Source organism: Leptosomus discolor, chromosome 4 (genome assembly GCF_034619465.1).
Source record: "Leptosomus discolor isolate bLepDis1 chromosome 4, bLepDis1.hap2, whole genome shotgun sequence".
NCBI lineage: Eukaryota > Metazoa > Chordata > Aves > Leptosomiformes > Leptosomidae > Leptosomus > Leptosomus discolor.
Window position 1 is genome coordinate 15,487,967 of NC_141394.1, and position 16,796 is coordinate 15,504,762.

Sequence of the window (16,796 nt, forward strand, 5' to 3'; positions counted from 1 at the left end):
GTTTTTTGTAGTCCTATTAATAGCCATTCTTTTAAATTAGACTCAGATACAAATTTGTTTGCTGTCTACTGCGGTTAATTTGTCATTCCAAAAATCACTGTGTATTTCAACTATTTTAGGAAACCTTGTGTTTTTTCCACTTAGGGTTGTCTACAAGCTTTTGGCATCGCAAAGTGAAGGCATCAGGGTGCAAGCTCTAAAAGTGATGGGATATTTCTTAAAGCATCTTGCTCCAAAGTAAGTGCTGGTTTAGGTCTTAAACCTCCCCTCAACACATACCCCCCCAACACCCTCTGCAAAAAAAAAAAAAAAGTAGGTTGTGACACATATATACCATATATGTTATTTGGTGTGTATATTACTTGGTGTCTGTATATAAACACACATGTTTGTATGTGAAGTAAAAAACCCGCTATATTGGTGGTTAATCACTAAATACGCTTCACTGAATAGGAGCTGCTATTCTTCAAGTACCTTTCAATTTGTCATTAATACATTTCTGATGTGGTGCGATTACTTGTTATTGGCAACTAGTGTCCAGGTGTTATCACTTCCTTACTAAGTTCATTTAATACTTACTTGCAGAATGGCTACCCGTTTTTTAAAGTGGTCTTTTTCTGTAATTTCACTGAAATTAGACTGGTGAGATTGAACCATGTTACTTACTGAGAACTAGATTTAATATGTCTCAAGTTGACCACAATAGCAGAGCAAAGATAACTTGAGAACGCTGTCCATGGTTGTATTTTTGAGTGAAATGAGGACAAAGATGCCCTTTCCTTAGTGTTTATCAAGAAATACCTAAGGATGTGTTTCAGCTTTTTGAGCCCATGGGTGAGTGGACTGTATTTATGGAAGAAAGTTAGTTGTCTTCTGCTTGTCTTCAGGGAATGACTTGTCCTTTCAGAATTCGAATCCTTGCCCTTTTCCTTAAGCAAAAGTGAAAGGCTTAAGGAACAAACAAGATGTTTCCAGTGATTTCGTATTTCTTGAGGCATACTTTGTAAACTTTTTTTTTTCCTCCCTAAAGCAAGTTGAATACATAAGTTTATTTTATCTTTCTGTACTATTTTAGGAGAAAAGCTGAAGTCATGCTTGGACATGGATTGTTCTCCTTGTTGGCTGAAAGGCTGATGCTTCAGACAAGCTTAATCACCATGACCACATACAATGTCCTGTTTGAGGTAGTAATATACTGTAGTTAGGATCCAATCTTCCTAATTACTTGTAAGACATTGTTAGAAAATTGCTTACATATTTGTGCTGATATGTTCCAGATGACATTAAACCTTAGCGTGATGCAGCTGAGTGCTGTTTTTTTTCCAAAGCTCACTTCTTGAGATTCACCCCCCGACCTTAACTTAGTTATGCTCATTATGAACAACTCTAGACAATGAGTAACCTGTATGTCTCAAACTGACACTCATATATATGTGGAATTTTATTATAGTAATGATCTTGCCTTATGATGATTGTTTTGATTAGATTCGCGTTTCTCTTCCAGAGTATTTAAAATAATACGCGCTTAAGAGAAAGCAAAAAAATAGTTCAGAGTAAAATTTTAGGAACAGGATGAAATAAATTAGCAAGACAACAAATGGGCTTTTTGTATAATTTTTGGAACTATGGTGAAATAATGATGGTGCTGTATGAAGGATGTAACCGCCTACTTTTCAGTAAGCTGCCTTTATGAACATTGATATGGCATCTTCTGCTTTCTTGCTAGATTCTGACTGAACAGATTTGCACTCAAGTGATACATAAACAACATCCTGACCCAGATTCAACAGTGAAGATACAAAATCCTCGTAAGAATGATACACGTTTCTAAGTGCTACCGTAAGAAAAATCTGCTCTAAAAAAACACACATGAGAAAACTTATTAATTACATCCACCAGCCTTAATTCTGCTGTCAGTTTTACATTGTCTTTCATACAAAAGAAAAGATAATGTGCATTTAGTTGGAGTTATTTAGGAGCTATGTCTCTCTAGCTTTTTGAAAGACGTTTTATGTGTCTAAATGTGTATGTAGTTCATAACTCACCCTTTTTGGCTGTGGAGTCATGTTATGAAATGGTTTTTCAAGACTTGCATGCACAGGATACTTTGATTTAATACGTTAGGGTTCCAGCAAAATTCTGATTGCATTATTTAGTGATGTCAGGCTAAATTACCTGAAATATGGAAACAGCATTCATCTTAAATTACATCTACTATGACAACAGTAGATGGAAAGTAGTAGAAATGTATCTGCTCACTGTTTTGGTTAGCTTACTTTATGCGAAATACCTTGATATGAAATTTTAGATGTCTTTTGAACTAAGAGAAAATACTGATCTCCTTTCCTGAATTATATGCATTATTAATGTGCTCTGTATGTAATACAATGGACTTATGATAGCTTTGGGAGTTCATTTTTTTTCTGGAGAAATAATAGATTTTTCACTTTCATAGCTGCTTTGTCATTAAACGTAGGTCATAGTTGTGAGTCTGCTTCATGTGGAAAGTGGGGGAAGAGAAAGCAAAGCAGATACGGAGGAAAGAAATCTGGTTGCAGTAAGCCATTTCGCTTCCAATAAGTCTGTATGAAGCAAGAGATGTGAGGAGACTTATGTTACTTTCTCTTAAGAATTTTGAAGTTGACAAGTCACTGCTGTGGTTAATACAGATTATTTGTAGTGTGAGGTGTGAGTCTGGAATTATCTAGGTTTAGTAGGAAGAGTGACTTCTAGAGTACCTTCTTAAGATCAGTGCTAATATTATCAAAGAAGGAATTTCTCTTTTTAAAGAAATTGTACAAGGTGAACTGAAACTGTCACAGTGACCATGTTCAAATTGCACCCTAATTTATTTACAAAGTTACCTTTTTTTAAAGTAACAAGAACAGTGACTCCCCCATTGCTTCAAAAAGTGGATGTACCCAAAACATAGAAAACATTACGCTCCTGAGAGAGAAAATTCTGTATCAGGAAGGTCTTGTCCCCTTTCTCAAAAATATTTTTTTTAATAACAGAAATTAGGTATAATTGCCAGTTGTTCACATACTTCAAAAATTCAGTATTATTACGGTAGAGCAAAATCTATGCATTTTTCTCATATATTGATCTCATAATGGAGGCATTGTATTATTTGAACTTCCTTAGAAAAAAGGTTCTGACAGATTCTGGTTACTTGTCATTTGTCATGCAGTAACATTTGTGTTGCTTAAGCCTGATAATTCAAAAAAAAATCAGAATAATTTAACTTCGATTCCATTTTATTCAGCTGTGTAGGCCTGCAAATCCCCCTGATGGTGACCAGGTTTCAGGAGTCTTGGAAGAAAGGATTTGTATTAGTTAAACCTACTCAAATGTGGTTTTGCTCAACATAAAACTTCTTTATGTAGCATCACGTTTCTTGTAAAAACAATATTGGAAGATGTCCTGTATTTCATGCTGTGCTTAGTGCTAATATTTTGTTGCTCATGAACTCTTTTACAGAGATTTTGAAGGTTATTGCAATCCTGATACGTAATTCTCCACAGTGTCCAGAAACTCTGGAGGTTCGGCGAGCCTTTCTCTCAGATATGATTAAACTTTTTAATAACAGCAGAGAAAATAGGAGGTAAGATATCTTGCTATATGCACATGTATGCAAAGTAAGTAACAAGGTCTCCTAGTAAATTAGACTCATTAAGCAGTTACAGCTTCGTTGCTGTTCAGCAAATTCTATACTCTGGTGTAGGCTTCAGTATGTAAAATTAGAGAAGTTTGCACATAGCAGTTGTTTTAAATGTCTTGAATCTGACTTGGCTGATGTGTATTATTAAGATACATTTTGAAATTTGATTAAATAGCATGTGTGTATTTTGCAGGAGTTTGTTGCAGTGCTCTGTCTGGCAGGAGTGGATGCTTTCCCTTTGCTGTTTTAGTCCAAAGACTTCTGAGGAGCAGAAGATAACTGAGATGGTGTATACCATATTTCGAATTTTGCTCTACCATGCAATCAAATATGAGTGGGGTGGCTGGCGTGTTTGGGTAGATACGCTGTCGATCACACATTCAAAGGTGAGTATTTGAAAGAGTTTGAATAGAGTGTTTGAACAGTGAAATTTTGTTACACTGTGTAGTTAGATCTAGAACCTTAAAGTGCTGTATCATACAGTGAGATAATCTTGAAGTGAAGGTCAGCAGTTAAATAAAAGCCCAGTGTTTATATCAGTTACTGGATGTAACTTCCGAATATTTGACAATTAAATGTTATTTTTGTTCTTTGAACACAAATCTTTTTCTGTTGTTGCTCAAATTATGATAGTATTAGTTTGTACTGAAAATGACACATATTTTAAAAAATGAGAGAATCAAATTTCAGGAGAATTTCTGAAAAGTTTTAGAGCTGATTTTGCTTTTTAATAATGGCACGAACACAAGGTGGCGCACCATATCTATTCATAAACAAAAATACCTTTTAGTAACATCAAAAGCCTGTAAAACAAACCAGTAAAAAGCAAAGAAATCAAAGTTAAGACAGATGCTTCAGCTGTTAAGCTGTCATGGAATACAGAGTGAGAATGCATAACCTTGCAATATGAATGAGACTATTACCCTTCATTGTTTTTCTGTCTGATTTGTTGTTGTTACAACCAGAATTATATCATAGAAGTTGTTAGTGGATCTTTGAACAAGGTACAGCAGTACAAAAGATAACTAGACTGCCTTATTCTGAACAAAAGAGTGAGGCCATTATGGACTTTGTAATTGTTTTGGTTTATCAGAAATACTTCCTTAAGATTAATTAAATTATAAATTATATATTTATAAATGCATGCAACTTAATGGTGTGAAAAGGATAGCTATGAATCCTTAAGATCACTTTAGGATTCTAAGGGATTGATAGCATTTCTGAGATCCTTGATTTTGTGTGAACTTTTTCTCAAAAAAAGTCAGTCTTTGCAGACCGCAAGAATACCGTTACTTTGCAGCTCTGTTTATTTATCACATTCATAGCTCAATGATGGATTATTGGGCTATGGGGAGACAAATGTAGAAATTTACATAATAAAAGTGTGTGAAATAATATCATTTAATAGTCACTTAGCTAAATGGAATCCAGGTGCAAAGAATCCAGGGCCAAATTTTAACACTTACAGAAATCCCATTTTAATTTTTGAGGTATTCTTCTTGTGTCAGCTCTGCAGTCTTCAGAAAACCTCTTTTCTCTCTTTCTGCCAAGATGCAGAGGGCGTGAGTGGAGTAAATTGTACAGTGGCAAGCTGTAGCCAGGGTAAAGATCCCTAATGTGCTTTTATAGAAACTGGTATAATTTAAAGCATTTGTGTGGTTGCTGGGAATTTCTGGGGAACTGTCCCTGGGGAAAGATGGAGAGGTGAGTGAGGGAGGACCACCTTTCTACCTCTGTTACACAGAGCTTTGGTGTATTGAATTTAGAAATTATCTAGCGCATTATCTGCCAAGTTGTAGTTCTAAGACTCTTTTTGTAAGGTAATGTAATGTCAGAAATGTTATTTAAACAGCTTCTATGTCAAAATGATTACATAGATTTTTGGTCATTATCTTCAGTGACTTAATGTGACTAGTCAATGGTTTAGAGTTCATATAGGAAAACCCAAGATTTTATTGTGATGCCACAGCCAAATGTTAAGAAAAAACCCCATGGTTTTGGAAAATACAAAAAAGGTTGATGTACAGATAATGTTGCTTTTGTTTTGATGTTTTTTTTTCACCAAAGTTGTGTTGTATGTTTTTGTGCAGTAACATAGTGAATGAGGAGAAGAGGTGCTTTGCTCTTTGTGTTTCTCATTTTTGGTTCCTGGCATGCTGGCATAGTGAGGTATCCTTGCTTGTAGCAGTAACTTCCTGTATCATTTTTCCCAAGTTTTAACTTTGTTGTGCTGATCAGTATCGAAGGACAGTTTGTTCTTCCAACCAACTTCAGGGGAAGTTGAACAATGGCAAAGTTTGAAGTATGTGAGTGTGGGCAGAGCTGGCAGCAGAGTGGTGGTGTAATTTTGAAAATAAAGGAGTTCAGTTTGTTTGGATGTTGGGGGTAATATTATCCAGTTCCAGAAGCCTGAAGAAAAATGATTAAACAACGAAAGCACCCAGAAACTGACTTAACAGTAGTGATATGAATGATGATACAATAATCAAGGATTTTTGAAATTGGATTTTTTCACCTTTATCATGCATTTGCCATTTGAACTTTTTAATAAGTGCATGCAATTTATGCAATTAGCAGTATAAAGCTAGATGGTATTTCATAACTATCTTTTAATTACATAATCATAAATTAGGATAAATCACAAAAGAGCTCTTTGTGGTAAAACCTTACTAATGACTTGAAAATGTCCTTATAAGCTGATACTAAGATCTAACGAAAATGAATTTTAAATCCATCTAATTTTACTTTGAATATTCTTGTATCTTGTTACACCAATGTTGAGATTCATATAGATTCACATCTAACATAGTGCAGAAATAATTCAGTGGGCAAATTGTTCGATGCTAAGTGCATCTCAGATGCTTTTGATTTCTAGCATGCTTTCAAAGTAATGTGGGAAATATGGGAACAAAAATATTTCCTTAACATTGCTAAGAGAATAACCAATTCGTGTTTTTATTATTTCATCTCTAATTGTATTGGGTTACTGCTTATTTTTCCTTTTTACAACCCTTTGCGCCATTCTTGCCACTAATTTATAACACCATTCTATGATAAAGAACTAGTACATAAAGGACTAGTGTTACAGAATTGGATAGGTTTTGCAGAGCTACACATCAAGATACATGCAGCTGCTATAAAAAGCCAAAGAAACTCAATTGCAATTTTATTGTCCAGTTTGATAGATTTCCTGCCACCTTTGTAGCAGGGAAGCTGTTTGTCACTGTAACCCTCTCCTCCAACAGCTGCACAACGTTTTGTAAGCAGCAACGGCTTTTCTAGCATAATTGCATTGCATTGGTTTCCTTGCACTCAGAATTTAGAAGGTGTATGTAACCTTTTTAAAGCCAAATTTCTTAGTATTGCTAATATATTTTTCTCACTTCCATATTTTATTTTTTGATATTTTCCAGGTATTAATGCAGTGCATACAAAGGTGTTTAATGTGAAGCTTCTAGTTAAATAAAAATGTTAATGAAAAAAGTAAATCACAACTCTTGTTTGTTCTAACCAGCAAGTGCTGAATTTATGAAAGCATCTAAGAACTGCCTCTTAAACATTGTAACCATGCTAGCTAGGCCTTAGATTTTATCTGTCTAGCCATGTTATTTTGTAAAAAGGATCAATGATTTTGGGTTTAATAATAGGAAACAAAGAATGGTGGACAACTTGCCTTTTTGCTTCTCCAAGTTTTAAAAGACTAGAATGATACACTCCTAAGTTACCTGAATGTTTTAAACTACTGGGAAGAACTAATATTTGCTTGTTTCAGGCCCTTAAACATTTTATTACTTAAATGTTGCTTCATGTTACCATGTGATTCAGTTAGAGAAGATATTTGTCTAAATTATGATTTTAAAAAAAATAATTTTTTTTAGGCGCTCAAGAAATTTTCATTGAGTAGGATTTAGAAATGTTGGTATGTATAAGCTACAGTTATATTGCTGTGTAAGTGGAAAATTTTGTCCACGGGTCTGAATGGGAAGAAGTGCAATTAAAATGTTAGTTCTGTGACTTTAACTTACAATGTATTTCTAAATGATTATTAGTTTTCAGTCTAAAGAAGTACAGTTATAATGAACATTGGTGAGTGTTAAGTAAATTTTTAAGTTGTGTGGTGAGGTCGATGTGCTGGAGGGAAAGGAGACCATCCAAAGGGACCTTGACAGGCTGGAGAGGTGGGCCCAGGCCAACCTCAGGAAATTCAACAAGGCCAAGTGTAACATCCTGCACCTGGATCGAGGCAATCCCAAGCACAGATACAGGCTGAGCAATGAGTGGATTGAGAGCTGTCCTGGGGAGAAGGACTTGGGGGTGCTGGTGGATGGCAGGATGAACATGAGCCAACAGTGTGCGCTTGCAGCCCAAAAAGCCAACCGTATCCTGGGCTGCATCAAAAAACTGTGTTGTCAGCAGCTTGAGGGTGGTGATTCTGCCCCTCTACTCTGCCCTTGTGAGACCCCACCTGGAATACTGCGTCCAGCTCTGGATCCCCCAACACAAGACAGACATGGAGCTGCTGGAGCAAGTCCAGAGGAGGGCTACCAAGATGGTTGGAACACCTTTCCTATGAGGACAGGCTGAGAGAGCTGGGGTTGTTCAGCCTGGAGAAGAGAAGGCTCCGGGGAGACGTAGTGGCCTTCCAGTACCTGAAGGGGGCCTACAAGAAGGCTGGGGAGGGACTTTTTACAAGGGCCTGTTGTGATAGGATGAGGGGTAATGGCTGGAAGCTGGGAGAGGGCAGATTTAGACAAGGTATGAGGAAGAAGTTCTTTACCCTGAGGCTGGTGAGACACTGGAACAGGTTGCCTGAGGAAGTTCTGGATGCTCCATCCCTGGCAGTGTTCAAGACCAGGCTGGATGGAGCCTTGAGCAACCTGATCTAGTAGGAGATGTCCCTGCCATGGCAGGGGCGTTGGAACTAGATGAACTTTGACGTTCCTTCCAACCCAAACTGTTCTATGATTTTTTTTTTTTCTTTTTTGGTGCCCCACTCATTTAATACAGGAAGAAAAAAAAGGGGTGCACAGCATTTACATGTATTCTGCCTGATTTTCATTACTGTCAGATGAGGGAAAATGGCAAAAGCAGCAAAGATTAGGTGGTGGAGAAGTTAATACATGATGACAATTTAAAAACTAATTTGCAGAGAAGTGAACATGACTTAGTAGTTTTAGAAAGTAAGAGGCCATCAGGATCTCGAGTCCAAATCTCATTGGCATTTATAAGTTATTAAGGACAGTTTTTTTTCCATTTTTTTTCTCCTTGTCTTGAAGATGGTAGGGTCTCCTGCAGTGGTATATGCAGGAGCATTTTTAGCTCTAGGGAATTTTGAAGGCTTCAGATGTTCTTCAGTTCTCTGAAGAGTGTCTGCATTGCCCTGAGGGGAAGGAGAGGTAACTAGCTAAGAGGGTCATTGTACTACTACAGGTTTTTGATTTTCAATTGTGTGATGCCTAATGTAACAATGAAGCAAAGCTGAGGGAGATGCAAATTGAAGTAGCACACTTGAAATGCTTAAATATGGGGCTCATTCTTACCATATAAATAGTTATTTATAAAAAAAATATTGCTTATTCTAGATAAGAATGATTCTCAGGGGAGTTACCTAGCTTACAGAGAGCAGAAGAAACTTAAGAGAGTGGAATGTGCAGCCTACTTTAAAGCTGCTTACCCTCCAGGTTGTGTGGTTATGACACAATCCTTCACCTTTTCTAGGTGTTTCCTTGTCACAGCTTCTTTTGTAGTAGGTGCATGGGAAGGCTTTTCCTAATTAATGCCTCGGAGGAGAAGAAAGTATTACTCAGCAGGCAAAATAGTTAGGAGTAGGGATCTGTACCACTGATGGGCTGTTACGCTTGCAGCATGTATGGTCAATGGGGAGCTCCTCCATCTCATTATTCACTCAGTTTGAGTCACGAGTAAAGCTGCAGGATGCTAAAATTTGACTAATTCAAACTGAAAGAAAAGTGTGAAATAGGGGGTAGGAATAGAGTGAGCAAGGTAACTAAGAATTTATGAAGCAGGAAAGAACAGGATCTGCTGGGTGGAAGAAGCTGCACAGGAGCCTTAAGAGTGTCATAGAGATTTGCTACTGGTTGAGGAGTGCCAGAAGTCTCAAAAAGAAGATTCTTATCTGTATAACTTGATAGAAAAATCATTGGAAGATGAGACCTATGTCTGCTTCCTCAAGTGGCCTCTGCTGTTGCTGCGAAGTTTGAGACAAACCTCCTCCGTGCTTGCTGCTACCTGTGTTCAGGTTCTGGCTGTGGGGACTGAATTGGGCCTCTGGGCCATGAGTTGAAATGATGAATGTGGAGTCCCTGCTACAAGACTGCCAACAACACATGGAGACATTTCAAAAGGTTGGCCAAAGAGAGAAGTGTACAAGACCTATAGCTGGGTATTATGACAATGCAGAGTGGTGAACACTGAATTTAGGGACAACGTATTTCTGTTAATAACTAAGTATCAAGTGTGCACAAGGCAGAATTTGACAGCCTGCTGAACTGTAGGGATGATGACAGGGTTTCAGATAGGAAATATATACCTTGAGAGGATAATGTGCTTATGTCTTGCAATTTAAACAGATTGTAAGCAATAGTTGCATTAGTCAAAATGAGCAAATACATGTATGGTATGCTGTTTCAATTTATTATCATATGGTGATGTAACAGTAAGCTACACCTTGATTTGATTTGAAAATAAAACGCTGCAAACGTACATAAAATTATCTCACAGTTAAGCAAAGACTTTTACAAATTATATTGACTAGTACTTACTTTCTTATTGTAGAAATTATTTGCATGCATATTTTTTCTCAAGCTGAGAAGAAAAAAGGCAAAAGTATTGCTACTTAGATGAAAATGCAGGATGCAGGAACGTGAAAATGTCTTGGTACAGTATTGTTTTTTTTAATTCCCCCCCCGATGTGTGTCAGTGAATACTTTTTTGGTGGAAGCTTAGACGACTCCTAAAACCTGCTCGTATGTAGTGTCCTGCATAATATATGCTAATTTGCTTTTCTTAGCTTTCTTCTGTGAACCACTCAGAAATAACCCAGAGATCCTCAGGTCACTGGGTTACAGACTGTAAGTCGATGTATGGTGCACACAGTACCTTTGTATCTTCACTGAATTGAAAACTAGGTTTGATATCTTCAGCTATTGGTGCCTCCTCTTTAAACAGACCTGGTTTTGTTTGGAGATTAGTTTCCACTTTTGTACAGTAAGTGTTGCTAGAGGAGAAGTGGAAAAACAGGTCAATAAATCCCTTGTTAAGATTTAAAAAGTTGTAACGCTTTCTGGAGTTATGAAGAGTTTATTGACAGTGTCAGCAGCACAGGAGCTAGTTTGCACTGAGCAGACTCTATAAGGAAACAGCAGTACTATATAATTGTCTGACCTGTCTGACAGATGTTCCCTCCCTCTCTCTACTCTACAAAATCTCCCACCTGATAATGAAAAAAAGGACAAAATCTTAGCATATAGTTAAAATATTTTCCCTATGTTGTTTAATGCAAATGTCAATCATCTTAACCTTTTTCATTGCTGTATGCTAATTTTTCTCCTTGGCAATTAGTAAATGTTGGATGTCAAATTAAGTTAAAATTAATGGCAGAGGCAAATGTTACAGTTATTAGCTCACAAGTGTCTTTACCTAGTAGTACGTAGACATGCATTCCAAGCATTGCAAACAGCTATGGATTAACCATCAAATGATGGTGAAGATTAATGATTGGCCTTTTAGCTCTCTAATTTAGAACAATTTCTGGTAATTAATTTTGTATTATCAGCTTTACAGTTGCAAATGCCTTAAGGAAAATAAAAAATTACTTGACTTAAGTACATTTAAGGTTCTTCAAGCTAACAATTGTCTTGTAAATTGTTGCATGCTTGCAGATCCTAATGCTTAATTTTTAATACCTTTATATACTATCTTTGTATTTAGTAATCATAATTTCTACTTCATTTTGCATTTTCATTGATACTGCTTTTGTTAACCTTAGGTGTTTTCTTTGCAGGATGTATTATTTGGCTTTGTGAACTTGTGTGCTTTATAAATGCTGTATCATGCAACAGAAGTGTCGGGGAAAAATTGTCCAGTGCCTCCATCATAGTACCACTATTTCTTGGTTTCCTGTCAAACCAAATTATAAATTAATATACTGAGCAGTACTGTTTTTACAAAGCAGTATTTCTTAATTTGTTTTCTTTTTTTTATGTAAATAAGAAAACCCCAAACTCAAAATGCATGCTTGAAAAATACTGGTTTAGGTAGTCTGCAGAATTTTGTGCAATGCTATTTTAATTTTAATATTATTTAAAGGGCAGTATTGAATACATTAAGTGACATGAATTCTTTCTGATGTTTATGGTGGAAGTAGAAATTGCTATCCTTTTTAAGCGGATTTGGGTTTTTTTGTGAGTGGTGTTCTCCTACAGTTCTGTACTGTGTGATTTTTTTCTTTACCAGTATGTCTGCCTTTGCAGTTTCTTGCGTTGTTCTTAAATCAATGTAGATTCTTACCAGATTGTGCTTGGATTTATTTGTTCATAAGTTTACACTGCCCGTCTGTAAAGACGTGTTGTCTGTATTTCTGCCTTGCCTTCTTTTTCATTCCTGCTTTTTTTTTTGTAGTACCAACTAACGATCCTGAAGAGCACAGTCTGGTTTCCAAATGGCTTCCAAACCATTGTCTATTCCCTGTTTCAGATGAGACTGTGAAATTATATTGCATCCCTATACCATGCATTGTATCTTTAAGTGTTGACCATAGCTGGGCAAAGATGAACTTGTTGCAAAATTGGTTGCATCTCTAACCTCCACAGTCAGTAGAACTTGTAACTTTCAACAGTCTTAGTTGGAAAAACAAAACTTGGTTTGTAATTTATGATTTCCATGTTAACATTCAAAAGCAGTACAAATACCTATGGTGCCTATCTGACTTAAGGTAGCACATGTAGGTTATTAAAAACAAACCGTGCAACAGTAAACTGTCCTAAGAGACCAAAGAGAGAAAGTAGCATGGGAAGATTTCAAATAATTAATAAGTTAAGCATATCTTGCTAATAAATACTGCAGGGCTTTGCTGAAACAGTGGCTGGTTTTTAGATAGAATTTGGTTTTGTGATTGCTTGGATTATAAAAAGTAGGGGTCTTAGATCTAGATGAACTTTTCTTCCAGCACTGAAATTTTAGGTGTCCTTATGAGAATGAGAAGTTATGATGTGAAGGAATGAGCTTGGAGGCAGAGGGACTCCATTGTTGGCAAGGCAATAAGAACTGAAACTATTTAAGAATAACTGAAATCTTGGTTATGGCATGTTTATTAACGAGGCAATGAAGTTGTTAATGAGGGGCCAGAAATCTGGAGCTTTCAGTAAAGTAATACAAAGTATGACATACACATAACTATCTTGTTAGGATCACAGAGATGTGGTGAGAGGGATACTGTGACTGGAGTGATGCAATGCAGAGATACCAGCTCTTTAGGAAGTACAGACTGGGAAGGTGAGAAATGGGCGTTGCCCTTTATGTGACGTAGCAATTAGACTGCATGGAAGTCTGCCCAGGGATGAGTAAGGAGCCAACTGAGAGTTTCTGGATTATGATTAAAGTGAGGAGAGGTAAATGTGACATTATAGTGGGCATCTGCTACAGGCCACCTGACCAGGAAGAACATACAGATGGGGTCCTCTGCAGACAGATAGGAGCAGCCTCATGTTTGTGGGCCCTGGCCCTCATGGGCCTGGTATATGCTGAAGGGACAACATGGCAGGACACAAGCAATCCAGGAGGTTCCTTGAGTTCATTGACAACTTCTTCCTCCTCCAGGTGATAGAGGAGCCAGTGATGATGGGTGTTTTGCTGGACCTTGATACTCGCCCACAACAAGAGTCTTGTTGGGAATGTGAAGGTCAGAGTCAACCTTGGCTGCAATGACCATGAGATGATGGAGTTTGGGATCTAGAGGCGGGGGGAGGAGAGAGGATTTTGATTTGTTTTCAGCCAAGGTTCATTTAATGCTATTAACAAGATGTTAAATTTGGTTGATAAGAGAAAATCTGAAGCTGCAATAGGCTTTTGTAAAGGCAATTGGCTTGGTAGCATACTAGAAAAAAGTCAGCATTACAGAAAAAGAGTGCATCACAGGTTATACAAACTGAGATAAACTAACTGACCATTTCTACAAAAGTAATTGCCAGCACTGTAGAATGTGTTTGTGAAGTGGAAAGTGAGAAGCTATAAAGTAGGTTACTTTTACTCTCCTGCATGTGTGTTTAATGAGACTTAAACTAGAATGATGCATGAAAATATATACGTTCATGTTATTAAACATTTTCCGAAGAGCTGGAAATGTTGCAGAAGGGGCGTCACAGGAAGTATTCTAGTCCTTCAGAATGAAAACTAATTCTTTTTTAGATGGCCTTGTTACTTCTCTATCTTTTGGGCTTTTAAAAACGTTGTTATAGTATGTAAATTAAAAAAAAAACAAAACCTTGAAAACAAGGTATTTCTTCTTCATTGAAGTATTTTTAATAGCTCTGAAAAGCAGGCATAATTAATGACTAGAAATTGAAGCTAGACTTTCAAAATGAAGATTTTTAGATGGTAGAGTAGATTTGGAACAAATCATCCAGGGGAGATTTTTTTCCCTTGATTTCTAAAACCAAGGCTGGACAACTTTCCGTATGCTGTGATCCAATCCATGTTACTGGGCTCCATATGTAGGAAAGTGGGTTAAAATGAAGAGCTGGGCTAGATGTCTGATGTTACTTCTGGCCTCAAGCTCAGTGATTCCTTGAAGTGCTAGGGGAAAGCAGCTGTAACAGGACTGATGATATGCTTTTAGAATGCATTTAAAGTTATATTCCTTGATGCTTGCACTTTACTTTAACCAGGATGGTAATTTATCAAAGCACTTACATAGATAGGGCTGCAGAACTTAGAACTTTATATTGCTGTTAAAGCTTGGTGTGTTTTGTAAGGACCAGCGTAAGCATCAAGTGTTGCTTGGTTAAAATCTTCCATCACTGTGGATGTGTCCTTTTTGCAAGGTGAATTTAGTAACTGTGAGCCCTGCAAAACATCTCTCTGATTTATTCCATTGATTGCATTGTTATTGCACGTGTTCTGTGAGTCGTGCACTGCTCTCCGTGGCACTCAAGTTTGAGCGCTGAAGAAAATCATGTTTTGTAACAGGTCCCTCCGGCCGCTCTTGTGATCATCTTGGTGTCATAGTACCTATCCCCATTTGTATTGGGGAGAGCTGGCTACAGCAGTAATAGAATTTGACATGTGTGTCTCCCTCATTTGCCCCTTTCCACAAAAGAAAAAAAAAAAAAAAAAGAAAAGAAAAAGAAAAAAGTGTCATTCTCGTCTTCATCTTTATCTTGCCCTGGTTCAAGGGAAGTAGAGAAATAAGATTTTGAGGCTAGGCCTGAGATTTGTTCAATGGTTTTGGAAGCAGTGCATAACCAGAGTAGAATCCAGGTCTCATACTTGGATGTAACTTCATGTTAAAAAAGTGAGTATGCAGTGTAGCTAAAGCCTGAAAATCCTTTTGAGTCATTTTTTCCATGTATTTTTCAAAATGAATGTTGCAATAGCAAGTCTGATGCTGAAGACAGAAATGAATAAAGGTAGCCGTGTTATCACAGATTGGTTACAGCTATACTTGCATTGCATGGGTAACATGTATACATATTGTGGTTCAGCGTGCTTTCTGGGAAGTACATATGATAAGTTTTGCTGAAATAAACCAACGGTGCTTTTATTTGTTGAATGTCTCTTTAGTACTTGTTGGAATAAAACTTTTTAGTAGTTTTGGAAATGGAGGAAGCAACAGGGAGAGAGAGAAGAGGGAAAGCGAGGTGGAGATAAGCTCGAGTTGTCAAGATGTCTTATTCAGAAAAGTAGTGATTTGACCAAAAGTAGCAGCTTTGCTTAGTCATGATTTGAAAACAAATTAGAAGTGCAAGGGAGAGCTTATTAGCATGATCTATTTTGGGTTGCTTTTAACATCCTGGCTGTGGTGCAGTTCAGGGAGGAAGTATTTTTGAAGTAATAATGCCCCCCACATGCTCTATTTGGCAATACTCTGTAATCAAATATTTTATAGAACTATTGTGACAGATGGACGAACTTTCAGTCATTTGTAATCAGTCATACTTTTTCGTTTGTACATAACTGATTTAAAACTAGTACAGGAAGGCTTCCTTTTTTTAAAGGAGGAGGAGGAAGATAACTCTGTTCTATTGTTAGAGCCTCAAGTTTCAATTAAATCGACTTGAACAAGTAACAAGCTTCAGGTCATGTGTTAGAATAGTACACTGCTCCTACAGTACTTTAATTTATATTTGATTGATGGAGAAAATAGTATGTTAAAAAGCTGATGTTGACAACACAACCTGCCAAGAATATTCCTTTTTACCTTTGTCCTTTCTTTGCTCCTCTCTGATTTGTGAACTGTAATTTCTAGTACCTTTTTAACCTGTCCAGTTAGTTTTTGACTTACATGTATTGTCTTAAGAGAAAATATTCCTACTGACTAATCGTCACTTTGAATAACATGTGCATGGAATTTTTAGATGAGATCCAAATGAATGAATTTAGTATGTAAGAGAATAAGAAAATGTGTATTCGTATCTTTAGTAAAATGTACTGCTCTGCTTTGTCTATGGCAAATGTTTATGATAAAGGAAATGGTTTTAAAAAAAGAAACTCTCACCTGCAGTTTATATATTGGGAAAATTTTGAGAACTGAGCTTACAGATAAATAAACACTTCTGTTGTAGAAGATAAATCTAAATCCTAAATAGAAAGGTATGGATAAACTAAATTGAATGACAGTGTAATAAAAATTTCAGCTAGTCTAGTGAGAGTTTCTTTCAACACACGGCTATTTATTTGGGCAAATTAGTTTTATTCATATGTATGTAAAGAATTTTTCTATCTGGATTTTTTTTAACGTACCTAGCAACCATAGTAATTTTTTTTCAGCTCATCCGTAGGAAGTTCTCACTTTAATCCGATTGCATAGCTGTTCTCATGTGCCTTTTAGATTTGGTGAGTAGCATTCACCAGAAGAAAAGTCCTCTCAAGAATTTTAGGTATCGTTTGGAGATCCTCA

General features: G+C 36.8%; 1 protein-coding gene across 3 annotated transcripts in view; it reads left to right on the forward strand.

Annotated features, from left to right (window-relative positions):
• Positions 1-16,796, forward strand: part of LRBA (LPS responsive beige-like anchor protein) — a 421,265-nt gene that overhangs the window by 68,129 nt on the left and 336,340 nt on the right. For all 3 annotated transcript variants that reach the window (XM_086464075.1, XM_086464077.1, XM_086464076.1), the window contains exons 17-21: positions 145-237; positions 1,076-1,184; positions 1,727-1,808; positions 3,481-3,604; positions 3,855-4,047. In XM_086464075.1, the coding sequence (XP_086320201.1) occupies positions 145-237; positions 1,076-1,184; positions 1,727-1,808; positions 3,481-3,604; positions 3,855-4,047 (601 nt within the window). The remainder of the gene's footprint in view (positions 1-144; positions 238-1,075; positions 1,185-1,726; positions 1,809-3,480; positions 3,605-3,854; positions 4,048-16,796) is intronic.